The 18,328-nt window shown below is 36.2% G+C and overlaps 1 protein-coding gene across 1 annotated transcript; it reads right to left on the reverse strand.

Moving 5' to 3' along the window:
• Positions 1 to 720: 720 nt before the first annotated feature.
• Positions 721 to 17,988, reverse strand: LOC149414153 (pickpocket protein 11-like). The gene is made up of 10 exons (XM_089644112.1): positions 17,970 to 17,988; positions 16,222 to 16,459; positions 14,186 to 14,386; positions 12,512 to 12,790; positions 11,565 to 11,709; positions 8,306 to 8,494; positions 5,803 to 5,893; positions 3,478 to 3,628; positions 1,451 to 1,563; positions 721 to 890 (listed from the first exon to the last, which is right to left on the reverse strand). Exons 1-10 carry the CDS (start codon positions 17,986 to 17,988, stop codon positions 721 to 723), a joined length of 1,596 nt encoding a protein of 531 aa, XP_089500238.1.
• Positions 17,989 to 18,328: the final 340 nt, after the last annotated feature.

The following is an 18,328-nucleotide window of genomic DNA, read 5'->3' on the forward strand; positions in this document are numbered from 1 at the left end:
GTAATAACCAAACTCTCTCATGTAGAGGTATCTTAAAAATTCCTTTTTAAATACAGCATGCATCAACTATCAGAAGTCAGCCAACTATTCCTGGGATTATTTAAAGTAAAAGTGTAGAATGTAGTGTCTGACTGAGTCTGGCGCTAGCAAAAACCTCGAGGGCTCTGGATCATCAGCGCCTTGACTTATTAAGTTATTGACGTCAAGTCATACAAAAATATGTAAACAAAAAATACAAGAGCCAAATAGTTTGAGTCGGGTGAAGTCAAGTTGTAACAAGAGATTCAAGAAATTTAGAGATCAAAATTTAATTTGGTTGCTATACACGGTGTCCGGAAACTCGTAGTACATGCGCGAAAATGGTGAATTAAAGAAGCATCTTGGAAAAAATATATGAAAACTGTAAACAAAAAAAATTATTATATCCCTGATCAAACGCTATGAATTAAAAAAAAAATCTGAATTTGTTTGAACATTTGTTTTTTTAAACATTTTTAACATTTTAAAACGGTGAGCGGATCAAAATTACAATTCAAAAGTGATATAAAGTCACGAAAAGTAATGAACCGAAAACTCAATTAAATAGATTAGGTTTATATGTTAGTTTTAATCTTCGTTTTTAATGACTTTATATCACTTTTTAAAGGCGTGTTGAATTGTCATTGTGTTAAGTTATGATGGAACGTTTATAAAATTAAATATTTTTTGCTAAGAATCGTTTTAGACTCTATTAGTGCTGCTGGTGGGAAAGGAGTTGGCATAGTCCAAAATGGGGTTCTTCCTCCTCCGTGAGAAGAGGCGGAGAATGGGTTTGAGGAGACAAGTGAGAATCTCTACAGAAGAGATGACGCTTACACCAAGACACAGAGCGCTGACTCCTCCAAAGGAACCTAGAAAAGAAGACAAGTTTTAGCGTCTGTGAGATATAACCTATCCTAACAACTGTATAGAGCAACAAAAACCCAACCATTAATCAGTCGAAACTGACTTAATTTATTTACTATATGTACCCCGCCACGCTTTGCATTGGCTCGGTATGCTGTGCAGATACAGAATCAATAGCGCGTATTGCATTTACGTCCAACAGATGGCGCTGTTTTTTAAAACAAATAAGCATGTTTGTCCAACAGATGGTGCTCTTTTTTAGTATATCTATATAATATCAGTGTATAAAAGCACACACGTACTCGAATGCAACATTGTGCCAAAAAATTCAAAGCCATAGATGAAAAACTTTCAGAGATTTATGATTTTGAACAAACGAACATTAACATTTTTATTAATATGGATTAAATGTATTTATTAAAGCCGAGATAATTTCCGAATAGCACTCAAGCCGTGTCAATGCCAATCCCCAGTCAAACTAAAAAAAAGTTACGTTTGAATGTGAATTTATTTAAAAGTTAAGTTTGAATGTACTTTCTACAGTTATTTGTCAGAGTATACTTACCAATGAGATCTTCGAATGTGAAAACGAGGTCTTTGTGCATGATTACTTTCGGCAACTGTAGCGACAATCGCACAGAGGCGCGCCTATCGAAGATTGATCTGTACGAAGAATTCCTGTAAAGTTACATTGACAGAATTAAAGTCAGACTCTTAATGACGCAAGTGAAGACGTCATGCTCAAAAATATGTATTGGACAGACCTACGGTTGAATTTGCCATGGCATATCTTTAAAATAAAGTGGTAATCTTAACGACGTAAGTGAAGAAGTCATGTAAAATAATATTCAGCGCGCGGTCTGGCGTAAAAGACGGACCTACGGTCGACTTTGCCTTAGCAGGCCTAGAACATTGATCTTTCCGTTGGGTTTATTTTAATTATTTCTGATGAACGTACTACTAAAATCTCAAATGTTTCTAGAGTGATCCCTCAGACTCACCGTCCAGAAAATTTAAATTTGACGGCACTCGTTAATTTTAAAGTTGAAAAACGTTTTATAAAATTTTCAACCCGTTTTAATTAATCTTAAATGTCAACATCTTTCATACGTGGATATCGGTCTAAAAATTTATACATTATCGTTACGAATTCTATGGAATTAATTAAAATTTAAATCTTTCCCGAACTGTCCAAAACAACCATTGTTCCACACACGACGAACGTGTTAAATGAAAAACCGACGTATGTTTATGTCACCATATCTTTAAAACATATAATAAAATAAACCTAAGCGTCCCTAAGCTTTCTTCGGTACCTAATTTTTACTTAGATAATGAAAGACATAGTGCCATCTCGTTTATTATTTAAAAGGAGTGGTACAATGCAGCGTAATGATAGGCTTGTCATTTGGTCTGGGAGACCAGATACGAGGAGGGCTTGTGAGGGTATTGTAACGTTACTGTCTCCCAGAATGATTGAATGTATGTTGCAGTATGAATGTGTAAGTCCGAGAATAATGTGGATCAGATTCAATATCGGTTTGACATAGGTCTTGTTGTTTGCTATGCCCCTGTTAATTCTGAAAAAGACGAAGAGAAAAATGATGGTTTTTGGACTGGTATGAATGATGTAATGGGTCTAAAAAATATTAATGAAGTAATTATAATGGGTGGGTAGAAATTAGACGTAACGGATTTGAATCGGCCTTAGGTATGTTTGGGCATAAAAGAACGAATGACAACTGAACAGAATACTTGAAGCATGTTTGAAGTGGAACCTGTTTGTGTCGAATTCTTTCTTCGATCATAAATGTATCCACCATTAAACGTGAGAAAGAGAGGTCAATTATTGATTTTGTATTAATTGACTCTAGGTTGAGAGCCGTTACCGAGGAAACAAGAGTTTTCAAATTACATTTTTTTGTAACATCTCGGAATCAGTCCTGCCTAGATCCAACAACCATTTTGTCACTCTTGGACCGAAGGATGACAATTCACACAGTTTCAGCTGAGAGGGGATTTTATTATTTATTTTAGGACCGAGATATGAGAATATTTTTTGATAAACCGCTCTGTTGCTTGTTGGAACGGAAAGGTCATTCCTTCCCTTACTTCTGGTTTGATGTGCGATTGATTGCGTTTGATTGCGTCTCTGTATGAGGGAAGTGTTGCATGTATTAGGGTGAACGGTGGTTTTACGGGTTGGTTGGCAGTTAGTTTCGGAATAATTTACGGGGCACCGTAATTACGCGGCTGTCATCTGTCAAAGTGACAGATCCAGTACAAAAAGTAATTATATTCCGCAGTGGTTCCCCAATTGATCAACTATAAGTGACCCACGGAATGTTCGAGAAACCAACAAGACTCCAAAAGAAAACATCATCATCGTCAGGTAAAGGCTTCTTTTTCTCAATCCTCGTATTTCCTTTTGATAGAAACACGATTGATTGATCTTCTCTTTTTCATTTAAATACAGTTCATTTTGAATAGTAATTGGGTAGCAAGCAGCTGCCAATATTTTACTGGAGTTGAGCGTATTATTAATATTTAAGGATATTTGCCCTTAGTAATTAGGTTGGATGGTTGACTGACCAGAGATTGGTGCGCTTATCGTGCGGCACATAGTTGATCTCCGTGCACTGCGGTACACACGCGCACTTGGCCAAGCTGGAGGGCAGATTGATTAGTATCTCCATGTTGAGTGCTAAACACGCCATGCCCTTTGCATCGCACGGCTTTCCATCTGCAATCAATTCATCAATGTCATGCGATCAATCGGTTAGTCGTCAATTAGTTCTCAGTTACTTATCCGGGGGGGTCAACCTAGAGCACCCTTCTCTTCCCTTCTTCCCCCTGGAGAAAATCGCATAGGAGTTCACTCATTAACCCCTCAAGCTAATTAGTTCGGTTTTGCGAACAAACAGCTATTACCCGTAGAGTTAATTTATTTGTTTTTCGAAACAGCTCATATATGGTATTTTAGTAATCGTTGCGTCTATGTTATCATCATAGTAAGAAATATTATCTCAACGATGTTAGAAAGAAAAAACACTACACTTTATATTCAAATCTAGAAGTTAACTACAGAAGAATCTCGATGTGCACGTCTATTAAACCGAAGATTCCGATTTGAGACCGCAAATTGAGAAAAAAATTATATTATTTAAATCGAATTTTTATTGAGTGAATTTTTATACACGGTGTCCGGAAACTCGTAGTACAAGCGGGAAACTGGAGAATCTACACCACATGGGGAACCCAAAAAAACATAAAGTTTTTTGATTTGAGCATTTTCAAAAAAAAAAAAAAAAAACCAAAAAAAAATATTTTTTGGCTATTTTAGGGCTAAAGTTTTTTCTGGTGTTTAGGGTTGAATAACAGATGTTTTAACCCCGCAGAGCAGAAATATTTTATGATTACACCGGGTTAAATGAAGGGTGATTTCAAAATAATGCTTCAAATCCGAGTTTCTTCATTTGTTTTACTTTCAAATAGTTTTAATTAGTTGGGTACTTTGATCTTCAGTAATAATTTATAAGAATTTGATTAAAAAAAAAATTAAAAAAAAAAAAAAAAAATCAACTTCAAATTCGATTTACTCGATAACGAAAGCTCAAATAAAAAAAAAGTATACTACAAAATCGACTCCAAATGTGATGTAGATTCACCAGTTTCCCGCTTGTACTACGAGTTTCCGGACACCCTGTATATTATTTTTTTATGAAACGATAAAAATTAAGGTAATGGTATTGTTTATAATACATTTGTTTAATAGAATGTTTGTTTTATTTTCGTTATCCGTTTTTTTGTTCAGTGTTTAGACGACAAAACGTAAGGTGAGCCATTTTTTAAACATTTATATGTTTGCGTTAAAAATCTTAATACAATGAAATTTAAAAGCTTAATTCTGCACATTTCTAAAACAGTTTTTAGTTTTTGGATACGTTAAAATTAATTTCACTTATACTTATATTCACTTCTTTTGCACAACACCATTATACTCACCAAGGAAAATTCTTTTTCAATAACCTACCAATAGAAATCAGAAGCATTAGGAACAAAATTCAATTGTTGAACTCCATCAAAAAGTATTTTAGAGAATGTCACACTAAAAATCTTACTTGTTTTTCTTCTTACTGAATACATATATATTTACATATTTTAGTTAACGGGTCTGATTGCCATGTGTCTATATTACCTACACATACATATATATTGAAATACATGATTATAGTAAATAGTAATTGTAATTATATAAAATGTATTAACTGTATCAACTGCATTGTATTAACTGTACACGTGACTTTATTTGTACATAATATGTGAAATGTCAACTCTTCTTCCATCCACAAGCTAAGGCTTTTAATGGAAGACCAGTAAAATTATAATAATAAATTGTTTCTGCAATGAATTTTATCGCACTGCGGAAATATATTCGAATTCTTTGACCTTATGATAGCGTCTTCAAGAATTTTTTCAATGTTCAATGAGCCAGAGGCCTGAGGGATTAAGCACAGGCAACATGTCACGCGACATTCAGTGTTCTGGAAATCAAATTTACAGTGACATAAGTTAAATTCTGCCGGTTCAAATTCTTTTCTGCATTTTATGTTTGGTTAAAAATAAGAATAAAATCTTTGTCTAGTCTGATTTTTAAAAACCGTGGCAACTCCGGGGACTTTACCTAGTGTGTTATGTACATTATAAAGTCACCGATCAGTGGCTAAGTTGGCATCGCATTTGGGTCCCACCCAGCCGTAGTGTGTTTAATTCCTCGGCTGGCTAAGTCCTTCTTCAAGACAAAAGCAACATTTTCCGCTTACAGTGATGGTGGTAGGAGATTTTCGAATATTGTCAGGTTATTCGTAACCCGGGAATGTTTGTTTACCTTAAAAAAATAAATGGAAAGAGACTTACCGCCGACAATGTAGAAAAAGGGTCTACAACCGCAGAAGACTATGGACATCCTACTTCTGCAGTCTATCTGGCAGAGGGCATTGCTGTAGGCCTATTAAAGGACAGATATCAATGTTTATCATTGCTGTAGGCCTATTAAATTACAGAAATATCAATGTTTATCATTGCTGTAGGCCTATTAAAGGACAGAGATATAAATGTTTATCATTGTTGTAGGCCTATTAAAGGACAGAGATATCAATGTTTATCATTTCTGTACGCCTATTAAAGGACAGATATATCAATGTTTATTATTGCTGTAGGCCTATTTAAGGACAGATATATCAATGTTTATCATTGCTGTAGGCATATTAAAGGACAGAGATATCAATGTTTATCATTGCTGTAGGCCTATTAAAGGACAGAGATATCAATGTTTATCATTGCTGTAGGCCTATTAAAGGACAGAGATATCAATGTTTATCATTGCTGTAGGCCTATTAAAGGATAGAGATATCAATGTGTATCATTGCTGTAGGCCTATTAAAGGACAGAGATATCAATGTGTATCATTGCTGTAGGCCTATTAAAGGACAGAGATATCAATGTTTATCATTGCTGTAGGCCTATTAAAGGACAGAGATATCAATGTTTATCACTTCTGTAGGCCTATTAAAGGACAGATATATCAATGTTTATTATTATTGTAGGCCCATTAAAGGGCAGAGATATTAATGTTTACCATTGCTGTAAGCCTATTAAAGAACAGAGATATCAATGTTTATCATTGCTGTAGGCCTATTAAAGGACAGAGATATCAATGTTTATCACTTCTGTAGGCCAATTAAAGGACAGATATATCAATGTTTATTATTACTGTAGGCCTATTAAAGGACAGATATATCAATGTTTATCATTGCTGTAGGCCTATTAAAGAACAGAGATATCAATGTTTATCATTGCTGTAGGCCTATTAAAGGACAGAGATATCAATGTGTATCATTGCTGTAGGCCTATTAAAGGACAGATATATCAATGTTTATCATTGCTGTAGGCCTATTAAAGGACAGAGATATCAATGTTTATCACTTATGTAGGCCTATTAAAGGACAGATATATCAATGTTTATCATTGCTGTAGGCCTATTAAAGGACAGAGATATCAATGTGTATCATTGCTGTAGGCCTATTAAAGGACAGATATATCAATGTTTATCATTGCTGTAGGCCTATTAAAGGACAGAGATATCAATGTTTATCACTTATGTAGGCCTATTAAAGGACAGATATATCAATGTTTATTATTACTGTAGGCCCATTAAAGGGCAGAGATATTAATGTTTACCATTGCTGTAAGCCTTTTAAAGAACAGAGATATCAATGTTTATCATTGCTGTAGGCCTATTAAACGGCAGAGATATCAATGTTAATCATTACTGTAGGCCTATTAAAGGACAGAGATATCAATGTTTATCATTGCTGTAGGCCTATTAAAGGACAGAGATATAAATGTTTATCATTGCTGTAGGCCTATTAAAGGACAGAGATATCAATGTTTATCATTTCTGTACGCCTATTAAAGGACAGATATATCAATGTTTATCATTGCTGTAGGCCTATTAAAGGACAGAGATATCAATGTTTATTATTACTGTAGGCCTATTAATGGACAGAGATATCAATGTTTATCATTGCTGTAGGCCTATTAAAGGACAGAGATATCAATGTCTATCATTGCTGTAGACCTATTAAATGACAGATATATCAATGTTTATCATTGCTGTAGGCCTATTAAATGAAAGAGATATCAATGTTTATCATTGCTGTAGGTCTATTAAATGACAGAGATATCAATGTTTATCATTGCTGTAGGCCTATTAAATGACAGAGATATCAATGTTTATCATTGCTGTAGGTCTATTTAATGACAGAGGTGTCAATGTCTATCATTTCTGTAGGCATATTAAAGGACAGAGATATCAATGTTTATTTCACCACTAGATCAAATTATTCTTCTCTCTCGCTCGAGGACATGTTCGAGTAGGTTCCATCCGATACTTTAAGTAGCCCTTTTTAGGGGATTTTACAAATTATTTGTAATAAAAAAATATGGTTTTATAAATATGGTTGTTCATAAATTTTAAACTGAATCATCCCACCGAGAAATCTTTCTAGTGGGATGCAAATCTTTGCAAATCTACATACGAAATAATTTTTTTTAACTCAAGCTTTAACATATTCAATTATACAAAGGTGTCATAAAAGTTACTGTCACTTCACTTTTTTGTTTTTTATAAAATTTTACTAAAAAATTTGCAAATCTTGAAAAATAATTTTCAAATTTAAATGTTGTTTCTTTGTATCATAGAATTATTGTCTGAGGTAAAATTGCCGGCGCCGGCGTACCGCCGTTTGTGCATTCCTAATGTAGAGTGTAGTGTAGGTTAGGTATACCTAGGACATTGCTTTACGGAGTAAATTAATCTCCTCAGATACAAGATCGTATTGAAATCTAGTTTCCTCACCGGTACAGTAGACGATATTTTCTCCGAGGGATAGCGGCAGCCACGCTGCGACCTCGCCAGGCCTCTGACAGCGCTGCCTGAGCGGACCTGCAGAACTCGGAATACTCCTTCCACCTCCTGACCCCCCTCCACCGGGCCCAAGGACGTGCTGGTGTCCTCAGCTATCTCCCACGGGGAATGAACGTAATACTGGAAACAAAACATATTCATTTTATATTTCCTATTCATATGGTATGATTGGTTGGGATGTGCTGCAATTCAACATGGATTTATTAAAGGAAGATCAACGCTTTCCAATTTAATATTATACACTAATGATATCGTTAATGGCTTTATCACATCATATCAAACTGACTCCATATATACTGACTTCAGTAAAGCATTTGATAAAGTTAACCACAGAATCTTAATACGTAAATTAAAATTGTTGGGAGTGAGAGGGAGCATTTTTGAATGGTTTAAGAGTTATTTGTTGGGAAGGTACTTAGCGGTAAAGGTTGATTCATTCACTTCTTACAAATTTGCGGCATCAAGTGGAGTACCGCAGGGATCTCATCTGGGCCCAATATTATTTTGTTTGTTCATCAATGACATAGTAAATATTTTTAGCAAAGTCAAAGTTCTGTTATTTGCCGATGATTTGAAGATCTAAAGAATAATTAAAGATGATAATGATCGCGCTATTTTGCAGTCGAATCTGAATAAACTATTTGCTTGGTGTTCAGAAAATGATTTGCAACTAAATATTAGTAAATGCCAGATTATTAGTTTTTACAAAGGTAAAAATCCTCTTCATTTTTCTTATTTCATTAATGGCGCTAATCTTCTTCGAGTTTCACAGATTCTAGATCTCGGTATCTTATTCCACGAAAGTCTACAGTTTAACTTAAACATCGATGAAACTACTAGCGATGCAATGAGAATGCTCGGTTTTATTTTGAGAATGGGGGCAAAGTTTAAAAATGTGTTAACTTTAAAACATTTATATTGCTCATTAGTACGAAGTAAATTAGAATATAATTCAACAGTATGGTCACCGTTCTACAAAGTCCATTCTCAAGCCTTAGAAAAGGTACAAAATAAATTTCTTTGGTACATCAATTTTAAAATGAATATTTCCATCGAATTTATAAATTATAATAACTTACATACCGAAACCAGACTTCTCAAACTATCGAATAGAAGAGTTCTAACTGATATATTATTTTTATTCAAAATTATCAAATCTCTCATTGACAGCCCTGAATTATTGGAATTCATTTATATGAATGTACCTGCCAGACAAACTCGAAGCATAGATACTTTTAAATGTAACAATAACCTCAATACTAACTACTCTATGTATTCACCAATTCCAAGAATTCATCACCTTGCAAACAAAAATTGTAAACTTATCGATATATTTGGTGTTAATAACTTTGAGAGTTTCAAAAGGCAACTAATTTCAGACCTATTTGCTAGTTATTAACTTGTAATTTTTATTAGCTTTAAAAAAAGGTCTTGCCTTCATACTTTGATTTACTTTACCATATTATTTTCTAATTATATTTAGCTATTTTATCCATGTACATGTTACACTTATATACATATACTGTCAACTTACTATGTAAAAGCCCAATAGGGCGTTCATAAATAATAAATAATAAATAAATAAAACTAATATGAACCCTGTAAGACAGCACAAATAGTCTCAATTAAATATCTCTTTAAGACCCATATTAACTAATCCCTAATTCTACCCTTAATAAATAATTTACGCACGCGGCGTATTTTTACTTTAAGGGTTGTGATAAGAAATTGCCTAAATGTCTATAGAAAGATTGACTATACTGAAATTTATGCTTTGGCATGATGACGAATGAATCCATTAGCACAATGGGCACCTTGCATAATTGTTACATTTTTTTTTAATAATTCGGACCTTCAACAGACCCGATGAATGATTTTGAATTTTTATTTTTCGGAATAACTTTATTGAGTAAAACCTCAAATTGTAATATTTAATTATTGAAGGCAATATTAGTGATTTCTAAACGAAAATCTCAAACACAAAAATCAGAAAAGGATACGGTCACATCTAGGACTCGAACCCAGGACCCTTGACTTGCCGGGGCACCGCTCTACCACTGAGCTAATGGGACCCTAACCCCCTCCGGTCACTTTTAACTGTATCATACTTCGAATAAGAACTACCAACATTGTCTTCATTTTTTCACGGCACATTTTTATTGGCAACTATCTTTATGTATGTGTCCCGGCAAGAAAAGGGTCCTGGGTTCGAGTCCTAGATGTGACCGTATACTTTTCTGATTTTTTCTGTTTCAGATTTTCGTTTAGAAATCACTAATATTGCCTTCAATAATTAGATTTTGAATTTCTTTGTCCAAAGAAACTCTGCACCGCCAAATATTATGCGTTTTTGGAAGCACTAAGCAATTTAGTTCTCCTTTAAACAGTGGCATGAAACAATCCTTGAGGTATCTTAAAATTACTGTACATGTTGTTACATATTGTTTATAATTATTATTACGGTGCTGAACCAATGACGTAGGCCATGAACGAAGTGTTTTTTTTTAGGGCAGTCTCTCTTCGAGTAGGACACCAGAATATGCACCACGTTTTTCCTACTGCAATTTCCAGAGGGGATTCCAGTTTTGCTTTAGGATAAGGAATTGTCGTTTACTTAAAAATTATTAATGAATTTTTCGTTAACTGCGGTTCCCGTTCCTCGTAAAGATTGGCATTTTAAAAAACAAAAATATATATTTCAGCTGAACAGAGCGGTGAGTGCAATACTCCGTCTGATAAATTACATGACATTATTTTGAAAATAAAATAAAATGGTAGACATATTTAGCATCTGAACTACGGTAGCTGAGGGAAATTCTCCATCTACGGTGAGGGGTGAGCCTTGCAATCAGGCGACGGCCTGGACAAGAGTATTTTCCAAGCTACTCCCGACTACCCTGTGACGCAACAAGCCAGCGAACCCATGCACCCCTCTGCAAAAATCTGTGAGGCGCTGCATCGCCAAGGCAGGCTGAACAATGCCCTGCATGCGTGGTCGTACTGTACTCTAAGTGTGTCCATTAGAGTAAAAGCTCATGCAGTATGTCTGAAATAGTTGCTTTTTAAGGTTAAAGACATGTCAAGGTTAAGTAATGTTAAGGTTAAGGACAAATCCTTACAAGTAGAACTGGAATCGCCCCTCAGGGCTCTATCTAAAGTCAAGTACGCATAAGGATTATGGATAGCTTACCGTCCCGGTGGAGTTATCGATACTCAGTTTGGCGGAACACTGGCGGCCCATGTAATGGCAGGAAAGCAGACTCTCTTCTGGGAAGACGCTGGAGAAGGCGTTAGGCGTGTTCTGCTGCAGTTGCCAAGTCTCCACGCTCTGGTATCTGGAAAATAATCATTATTGACAGCTATGAAGGTTGGTAAACGATATGCGACTATGGCATCCTCACGTGCAATATGTTGTGAGGCTGATGGGGTGTGGGGGAAGAGGAAGATTGGGAATTAACTGACTAATCGATTCCTCTTTCTACTTAAGGATAAGGAATTGTCCCTAATCTTCAAATTAACTACTTTTTCGCTTTTATCTGAGAGAACCGGAGGCGGATTCTAGTTCATCATACTTAGCTAAGGAATGTACCTATCCCTCTCGTTTTAGTTTTGGCATTAGGATAAATAACGGGAAATCGCCTCGTGGAATCGCAGTTAACGAAACAGTCGTTAATTTTAAGGCTAAGGACAAATCTGCTGTTATCCTGTCACATCATTATGTTAATGCCATCACTGTTATTATTGTCAAGTGTCTATAGTGAATCTTTGTGTGTATTGTCAGCGAGCAAGCTGGCCTCTCTAAAATGTCTCCTGTATAAAAAGTCTAAATAAAGTAATTAAACAGTGCCAAGTGTTTAATAAAAAGACCAAAGATCACATGAAACAATCCGTGAAAAGGAATCGCAGTTAATGGAAAAGATGTTTTCAATTTTAAGATTAAACGATAAGGAATTGTCCTTAACCTCAATGAAAGACTTTTGACAGTGGAAAACAAATAAAAATAAATAAACTGGGTTAAAAATTAAGGAACTGTACTCAACCTTAAAATTAACTACCGCTTACACTGTTTACAGCATAATAAAGTAGGTTAAAGACAATAATTCTTTATTCTTACTTAAAATTGGTGGTTTATTTTACCTTGAGAAGACCGAGTTGAATGTCCTGCAGATGCCCATCTCCGTCATGACTGGCACCCAGACCTCAACGTGTCCGGGCTCGTTCAGACTAACGCTGAGTCCTGTGGAGGGTGACACTGCCACGGCCACAGACATGAGCTCTACGCCCGCCAGAGTGGCATCGTGCTCGTACTTCACGAAGTGACGGATGTTTGTGCGGAAGGAGACGGAAGCGACCAGGCGGATGAAACCATAATAATACTCGTAGCGTTCCTCATCAGAGCGGCTCACGTTCCATTTTCTGGATAAAATATTTTTTTTATATTTGATTAGATTCCTTGTATAAACCTATACTTCTTCTAGATCGTATCGAAATGTCTTGAAAAAAGTGTGGATTTCACTTATTTCCTTTTTAGAACTTTTTCTCCTTCCTTTCCTTAAAAAGAACCTTCACACAGCATCCCCAAAGATGACGAAGGCCCTGAGGGAAATTTTTTTGCTCAGTGGGGTTAATGTAAAACAATTTAATTTTATCGTTAAAAAAATGTGTTTTTTTAATAATGAACAGAAAAAAACAAATAACACAGAGTAAAGAACGAATAACAATTAACAAAACAATTGAAAATATAACATAGCACATAGAAAAGAGAATAAAGAGCAAAAAACAATGAACAAATATTTGTGGCGAGAGATTAATCCAGATTGTCTCGCTAATTGTAAACAACACGACCTACCTATCTACTTACTGGCTACCTATCTACTTACTACCTACTGGCGACGTCTAGAGCTACCTACGACAATACGTTGCGAGTTGGTCTGGCACATTACGCTGACTCACTAGAAGGTTCTAGCCTATTGCCTATGCGTAATAGCAGCGCCAACGAAAGTTCCAGTAGGACCCAGACTGAGCGAGTGTCTCCGTTTTACCTGCGATCTCGCTTACCTACTGATGCCGTCGGCCGGTCTGTATAAACGGGCCCAACGCAGTGAGCAGTCAGTCAGTCATCAATCAGCCGTAAATTAACAAAGCTCAACGAGTGATAACCCGCGCACCTCTATCCCTGCGTAGGACAACATTCCCGGCTCTGCTCGGTTCAACCATCGACTCCATCGGGATATCATCATAGCGCCTTGGCCCCGGCCATCGTCCCTGGCCAGCGCTACACCGGATCACAGTGCCCTGGTTCCACCGCATCTGACCAGCGCTTCATCCACCTAGACCACGCATCATCCTCCCTGGTCTATGCACCTCCCGTACAACCGCCTACAAGGTCCATCGCACCTTCGGCTTTCCTGTCAGCACTGAAGTACCTGAAGACCCACGTTCTTCGCCAGTTCCTGACCGTCAACGAGTCCGGTCACCAGCAGTGGCGTCGACCCACTGACCAGCGCTTGACCAGCACATCATCGCCTGCATCCGGAGTGTATAACATCGGTCCTAAGTCATCTCTCATCACGGCTACCTGACTCAATTAAACACTGCGACCTTCACGACCTCTTTTGTTCCGTGCGTCCACACCAGATCCCCAAATATTAAAAAAAGAATTAACAAATAGCAAGAACAATACACAATATAAAAAAGAATAAAGAACGAAGAACAAATAGCACAGAATAAATAAGAAAGAACAATAAACAAACAAAAAAACAAAGTGCAAGCATCATGCAGTAATTATTTCTGATACGGAGTATTAATTACAGTTTGATGTAGTCCTCGGCCAGGGTCTCGTCCACGCGGTCAGTCAGGCAGACGGTGACCGCCGGGAATGTGGTGGACCACTCGCGAAAGTCCTTCTTGATGGACACCACGGTGGGGTTGAGGGTGTACCGGTTCAGCTGCGCCTTGCACAACAAGCCCGCGCTGTAGGTGGCCACTACCATGGACACCACCCAGAACAGCCTGCCAATTCAAACACACCCTTACTGTAGTTACTGGCATAATATTTATTTCAATTAAGTGCTCGGCAATTGCCGATTTGTCCGGACGGCCGAGTTTACGCGCTCTAAAGTGTCAACAATGACCTATTATAATTAAGTGCTCCGCAATAAATTTCCGATTTATCCGGATCAATCGGCGTTAATTTGCCGATTTCCTGTTGCTGAAGTTCTGGGAAGATCCAAAAAGCATCGAGCACGCCTAATAATGAAGGCAATTGAAATCCACAAGAAATTCGTTAATATTAGTTGGGACGACGCACAGTGGGCTGAAAATCGCCTTTCATAGATATAGAGACTTGAATTTTCAAGGGTATTTTTTTGGCTATAAATGGATTCTGCTGATCATTACTATGCTATAAAATGTTGTACGAAGCAATTGCGTGTACAAATGAAGGACTATCTCTGGAATCATAAGGTTGACCATTATATCCTTACACACAGATATACTACTATTTATTTGTATTTTTTTGACATACTTCGTATTGTGGCGCAACTTGTGATTTTTTTTTTAAATCTTCAAAGTTGAAAAAAAAACTTTTTTATGTTGATGATTCATTTTAATGCTTAAATGCTTTACATATGAGTATGCTTTGTCTAGTTTACAATATTTTATTTACACTGCAAGCCTAAAAGTATTTAAGCATTAAAATGAATCATCAACATTAAAAGGTGTTTTTTTCAACTTTGAGGATTTTTAAACAAAAAATCGCAAGTTGCGCCACAATACGAAGTATGTCAAAAAATACAAATAAATAGTAGTATCATTTTTTAAAGAAAAAATTGTATGGCACTGACATTAAAAATGAGGCTATCTCTGGAATCCTAAGGTTGGCCATTCTATCCTTACACACAGAAGTAAGGATAGAATGGCCAACCTTAGGATTCCAGAGATAGCCTCATTTTTAATGCCATACAATTTTTTCTTTAAAAAATGATAACTCCTTCATTTGTACACGCAATTGCTTCGTACGAAATTTTATAGCATAGTAATGATCAGCAGAATCCATTTCTAGCCAAAAAAAATACCCTTGAAAATTCAAGTCTCTATGTCTATGAAAGGCGTTTTCAGCCCACTGTGCGACGGGGATAAGCTTAATAGTCGACATTTATTTTTTCTCGGGAGATATTTTCAATTTGTATGGATATTTAAGGCGAGTAATTAATGTTTATATTAATTTGTTAAACAAATACACTTTTCGAATAAATAATTTTTAATTGAAAATAAAATAATGCTAGTGTTTACATTATCGCTTGTCTGATATTATAAGTACCTACCTAGTTTCATTTTTTTAAATTAAAAGATCATTGAACTTTATTAAGTAGCTACGCATTACGGAGGAATATTTCACATTACCCATGCACCAACAACCAAAATCAGTCCTTAATTAATTAATTAAGGCCTTAGACACATTATACTATGTTTTGCACGCATAAAATGTACGTTTTATGTGTTGAGGTGACACACTACGCTATAATCTTTCTCATCACAGGGGGTCAGATCAATTGGGGGACTGCCACGGAATATCATTTCTTTGTATGGAATCTGTCACTTTGACAGATGACAGCCACGTAATTACGGCGTTATGTACCGTTCTCCTGCCGTAGGTAAGAGAGGGAGTAGAATTATTTTCAAATATAGCCTGGCTAGCAGATCACTGCCGATATTGTCGCCACGCTCACACTTATAACATATCATCCTTTTAGATGTAACAGGTCGGTATGGGATTGCATGGCGAGCAATATGGAGTTATATAAAACGCTATGAACTTATAGCGTATTCTGTCATCCCATTAATACCTTTCCACCGGATGCAGCCGCGGTGCCACCACGTGATTCAATCCATGTATGGTCGAGTTCTGGCAGAAGTTGACCATGATATCTTTCCACCCGACCAGCAACGTCCTCAGACGTACTTTGAGCCAACCCCTGAGGGCCCTAGGAGTCTTTGACCCTTCAGCGCGCTGACCGAAGAGACGCGGAAACTTGGTGGCCTTGGTAACGAGGTTTGTTTCAGGGTTCGTAGAGGAAGATGCACCTGAAATATGTATGTTTTAATATTAACAATGGTATAATGTATCTTTTATCCAATAAGTTCACAGGCAAACAGAGAAAACCACACATGAAGCTTGCAGCCCGCAATGCAACACCGCGTTTCATATATCTTTGGGATGCTGTGTGGAGGGTTTTTTTGTATGCAAAGGATTGAGAAGAAGTTCTGGGAAGGAAAAAGGTATGAGTCTGGCTGGAGAGGTCAAAGGGTCCCTTATTCGGCCACTATGGTGATATACTTAAACTTCTGCTTTATAAATCTTTTTTTATGCATTGTGTTTAAAAATGATTTATGAAAGCCTTCCCCTATCTGATCCTTTTTCCATCCTCAAAGATATATCCCACAGTGTTTGGTCAGAGTATTGGCATATTGCTAACACAAAGGACTATCCCATCAAACTGTGGTTTCAACAATTTCCCCATTACTCCATAATTGAAAATTCCTCACTTATTCGAATGAGGATTGGACATTGTTGCCTTTCTTTTCACCTTTATAAAATTCACGTGCTTGACTCCCCAGATTGTACATTCTGTGGTCAGAAGTGGGAACTTTACAGCATATATTTTTGGCTGTCCCACTCTAAACAAATATCCTCTCTTCTATCAAACCTTATCTAAAATTGCCTCCCCTCTAATTCAATATCAACATCTCTTCCAAGTCTGAATTCGACTCCAACCTTCAACATAATTTAGAAATATGCCAATTTATTCAAAATTAATACATAAATTCATCTCTCCATAATTTTAAATATTGGCCTAGAACACCCTTGGGGGATGGAAGCCAGAGGAAGTTGAAATATGTTGTAATTGATATTGTTTTAAATAGCATACATTATTTAGTTTTGGATCATATTTTTTTATCTATCACACCTTGTCTAAAATTGTCTTCCATCCATACAACATCTCATCTCTTCTTCAAGTCTGAAATCGAATCTAATCCCTCTCTAAACAAATATCCTCTCTTCTATCAAGGCTTATCTAAAATTTCCTCCCCTCTAATTCAATATGACATCTCTTCTAAGTCTGAATTCGACTCCAACGTTTTACATAATTTAGAAATTTGCCAATTTAAACAAATATATATACATATTCATCATCTCTCCATAATTTGAACTAAAGGTTTAGAACACCCTTGATGGATGAAAGCCAGAAGCAATTGAAATATGTTGTAATTTATATTGTTTTAAATAGCATACATTATATATTTTTGGATCATATTTTATATCTATCACACCTTGTCTAAAATTGTATTCCCTCCGTACAACATCTCATTTCTTCTAAGTCTGAACTCGATTCTAATCTTCCAATTTGCCAATTTAAACCAACTTAACGTGTTAAAATTCACCTTCCGTCTCTCCTTAATTTGAAATAATGGCCTAGAACACCCTTGAAAGGTTATAGCCAAAAACATTTTTTTTAAATGCCTTAAAATGTGACATTTTGTAATGTTTTTAAAATGGTACAAATTTAATGTAATGAAAATATATCCGATTTACCTGGTTTCTTGCGAAACATGTTGTCTATATGTTCACAATATTTGATTGTTGAAGGAACAACTATGATTTTGATCAAACCTAACTGAAACAACAAACTACAGTGACTTTAAAATCGTTATTGGAAAATAAGGCTTTTAATTTCAGACCACTGTTGTACAGTAGTGCTTCGATTTATGAATTCTCGCATTCGTCCAAAAAGAGTTGACTCAAATAACAAAAACTTTTTTATTTTGGCCATTTGTAGATCCAATGTCTAATTTATTATTGACTGGCTGAAGTGTACCCGGAGTTACTAGGGGGTTGTGAATGATTTGGAGTAAGGTTGTAAATTCTAGTGTTCTGGAAAACTGGGTGCATTT

The sequence above is a fragment of the Hesperophylax consimilis genome, chromosome 20 (assembly GCF_061612785.1).
Source record: "Hesperophylax consimilis isolate HC1 chromosome 20, BYU_Hcon_1.0, whole genome shotgun sequence".
Classification (NCBI taxonomy): domain Eukaryota; kingdom Metazoa; phylum Arthropoda; class Insecta; order Trichoptera; family Limnephilidae; genus Hesperophylax; species Hesperophylax consimilis.

Bases quoted from the DNA above. Each gene is read 5' to 3' on its own strand.
- LOC149414153 (XM_089644112.1), bottom strand. The intron at 14,387-16,221 runs GTATTAATGGGA...TTGAATTGGCAG, and splicing joins CGGCTGCATCCGGTGGAAAG to GCTGTTCTGGGTGGTGTCCA. The intron at 891-1,450 runs GTAAGTATACTC...CTTCTTTTCTAG, and splicing joins CACATTCGAAGATCTCATTG to GTTCCTTTGGAGGAGTCAGC.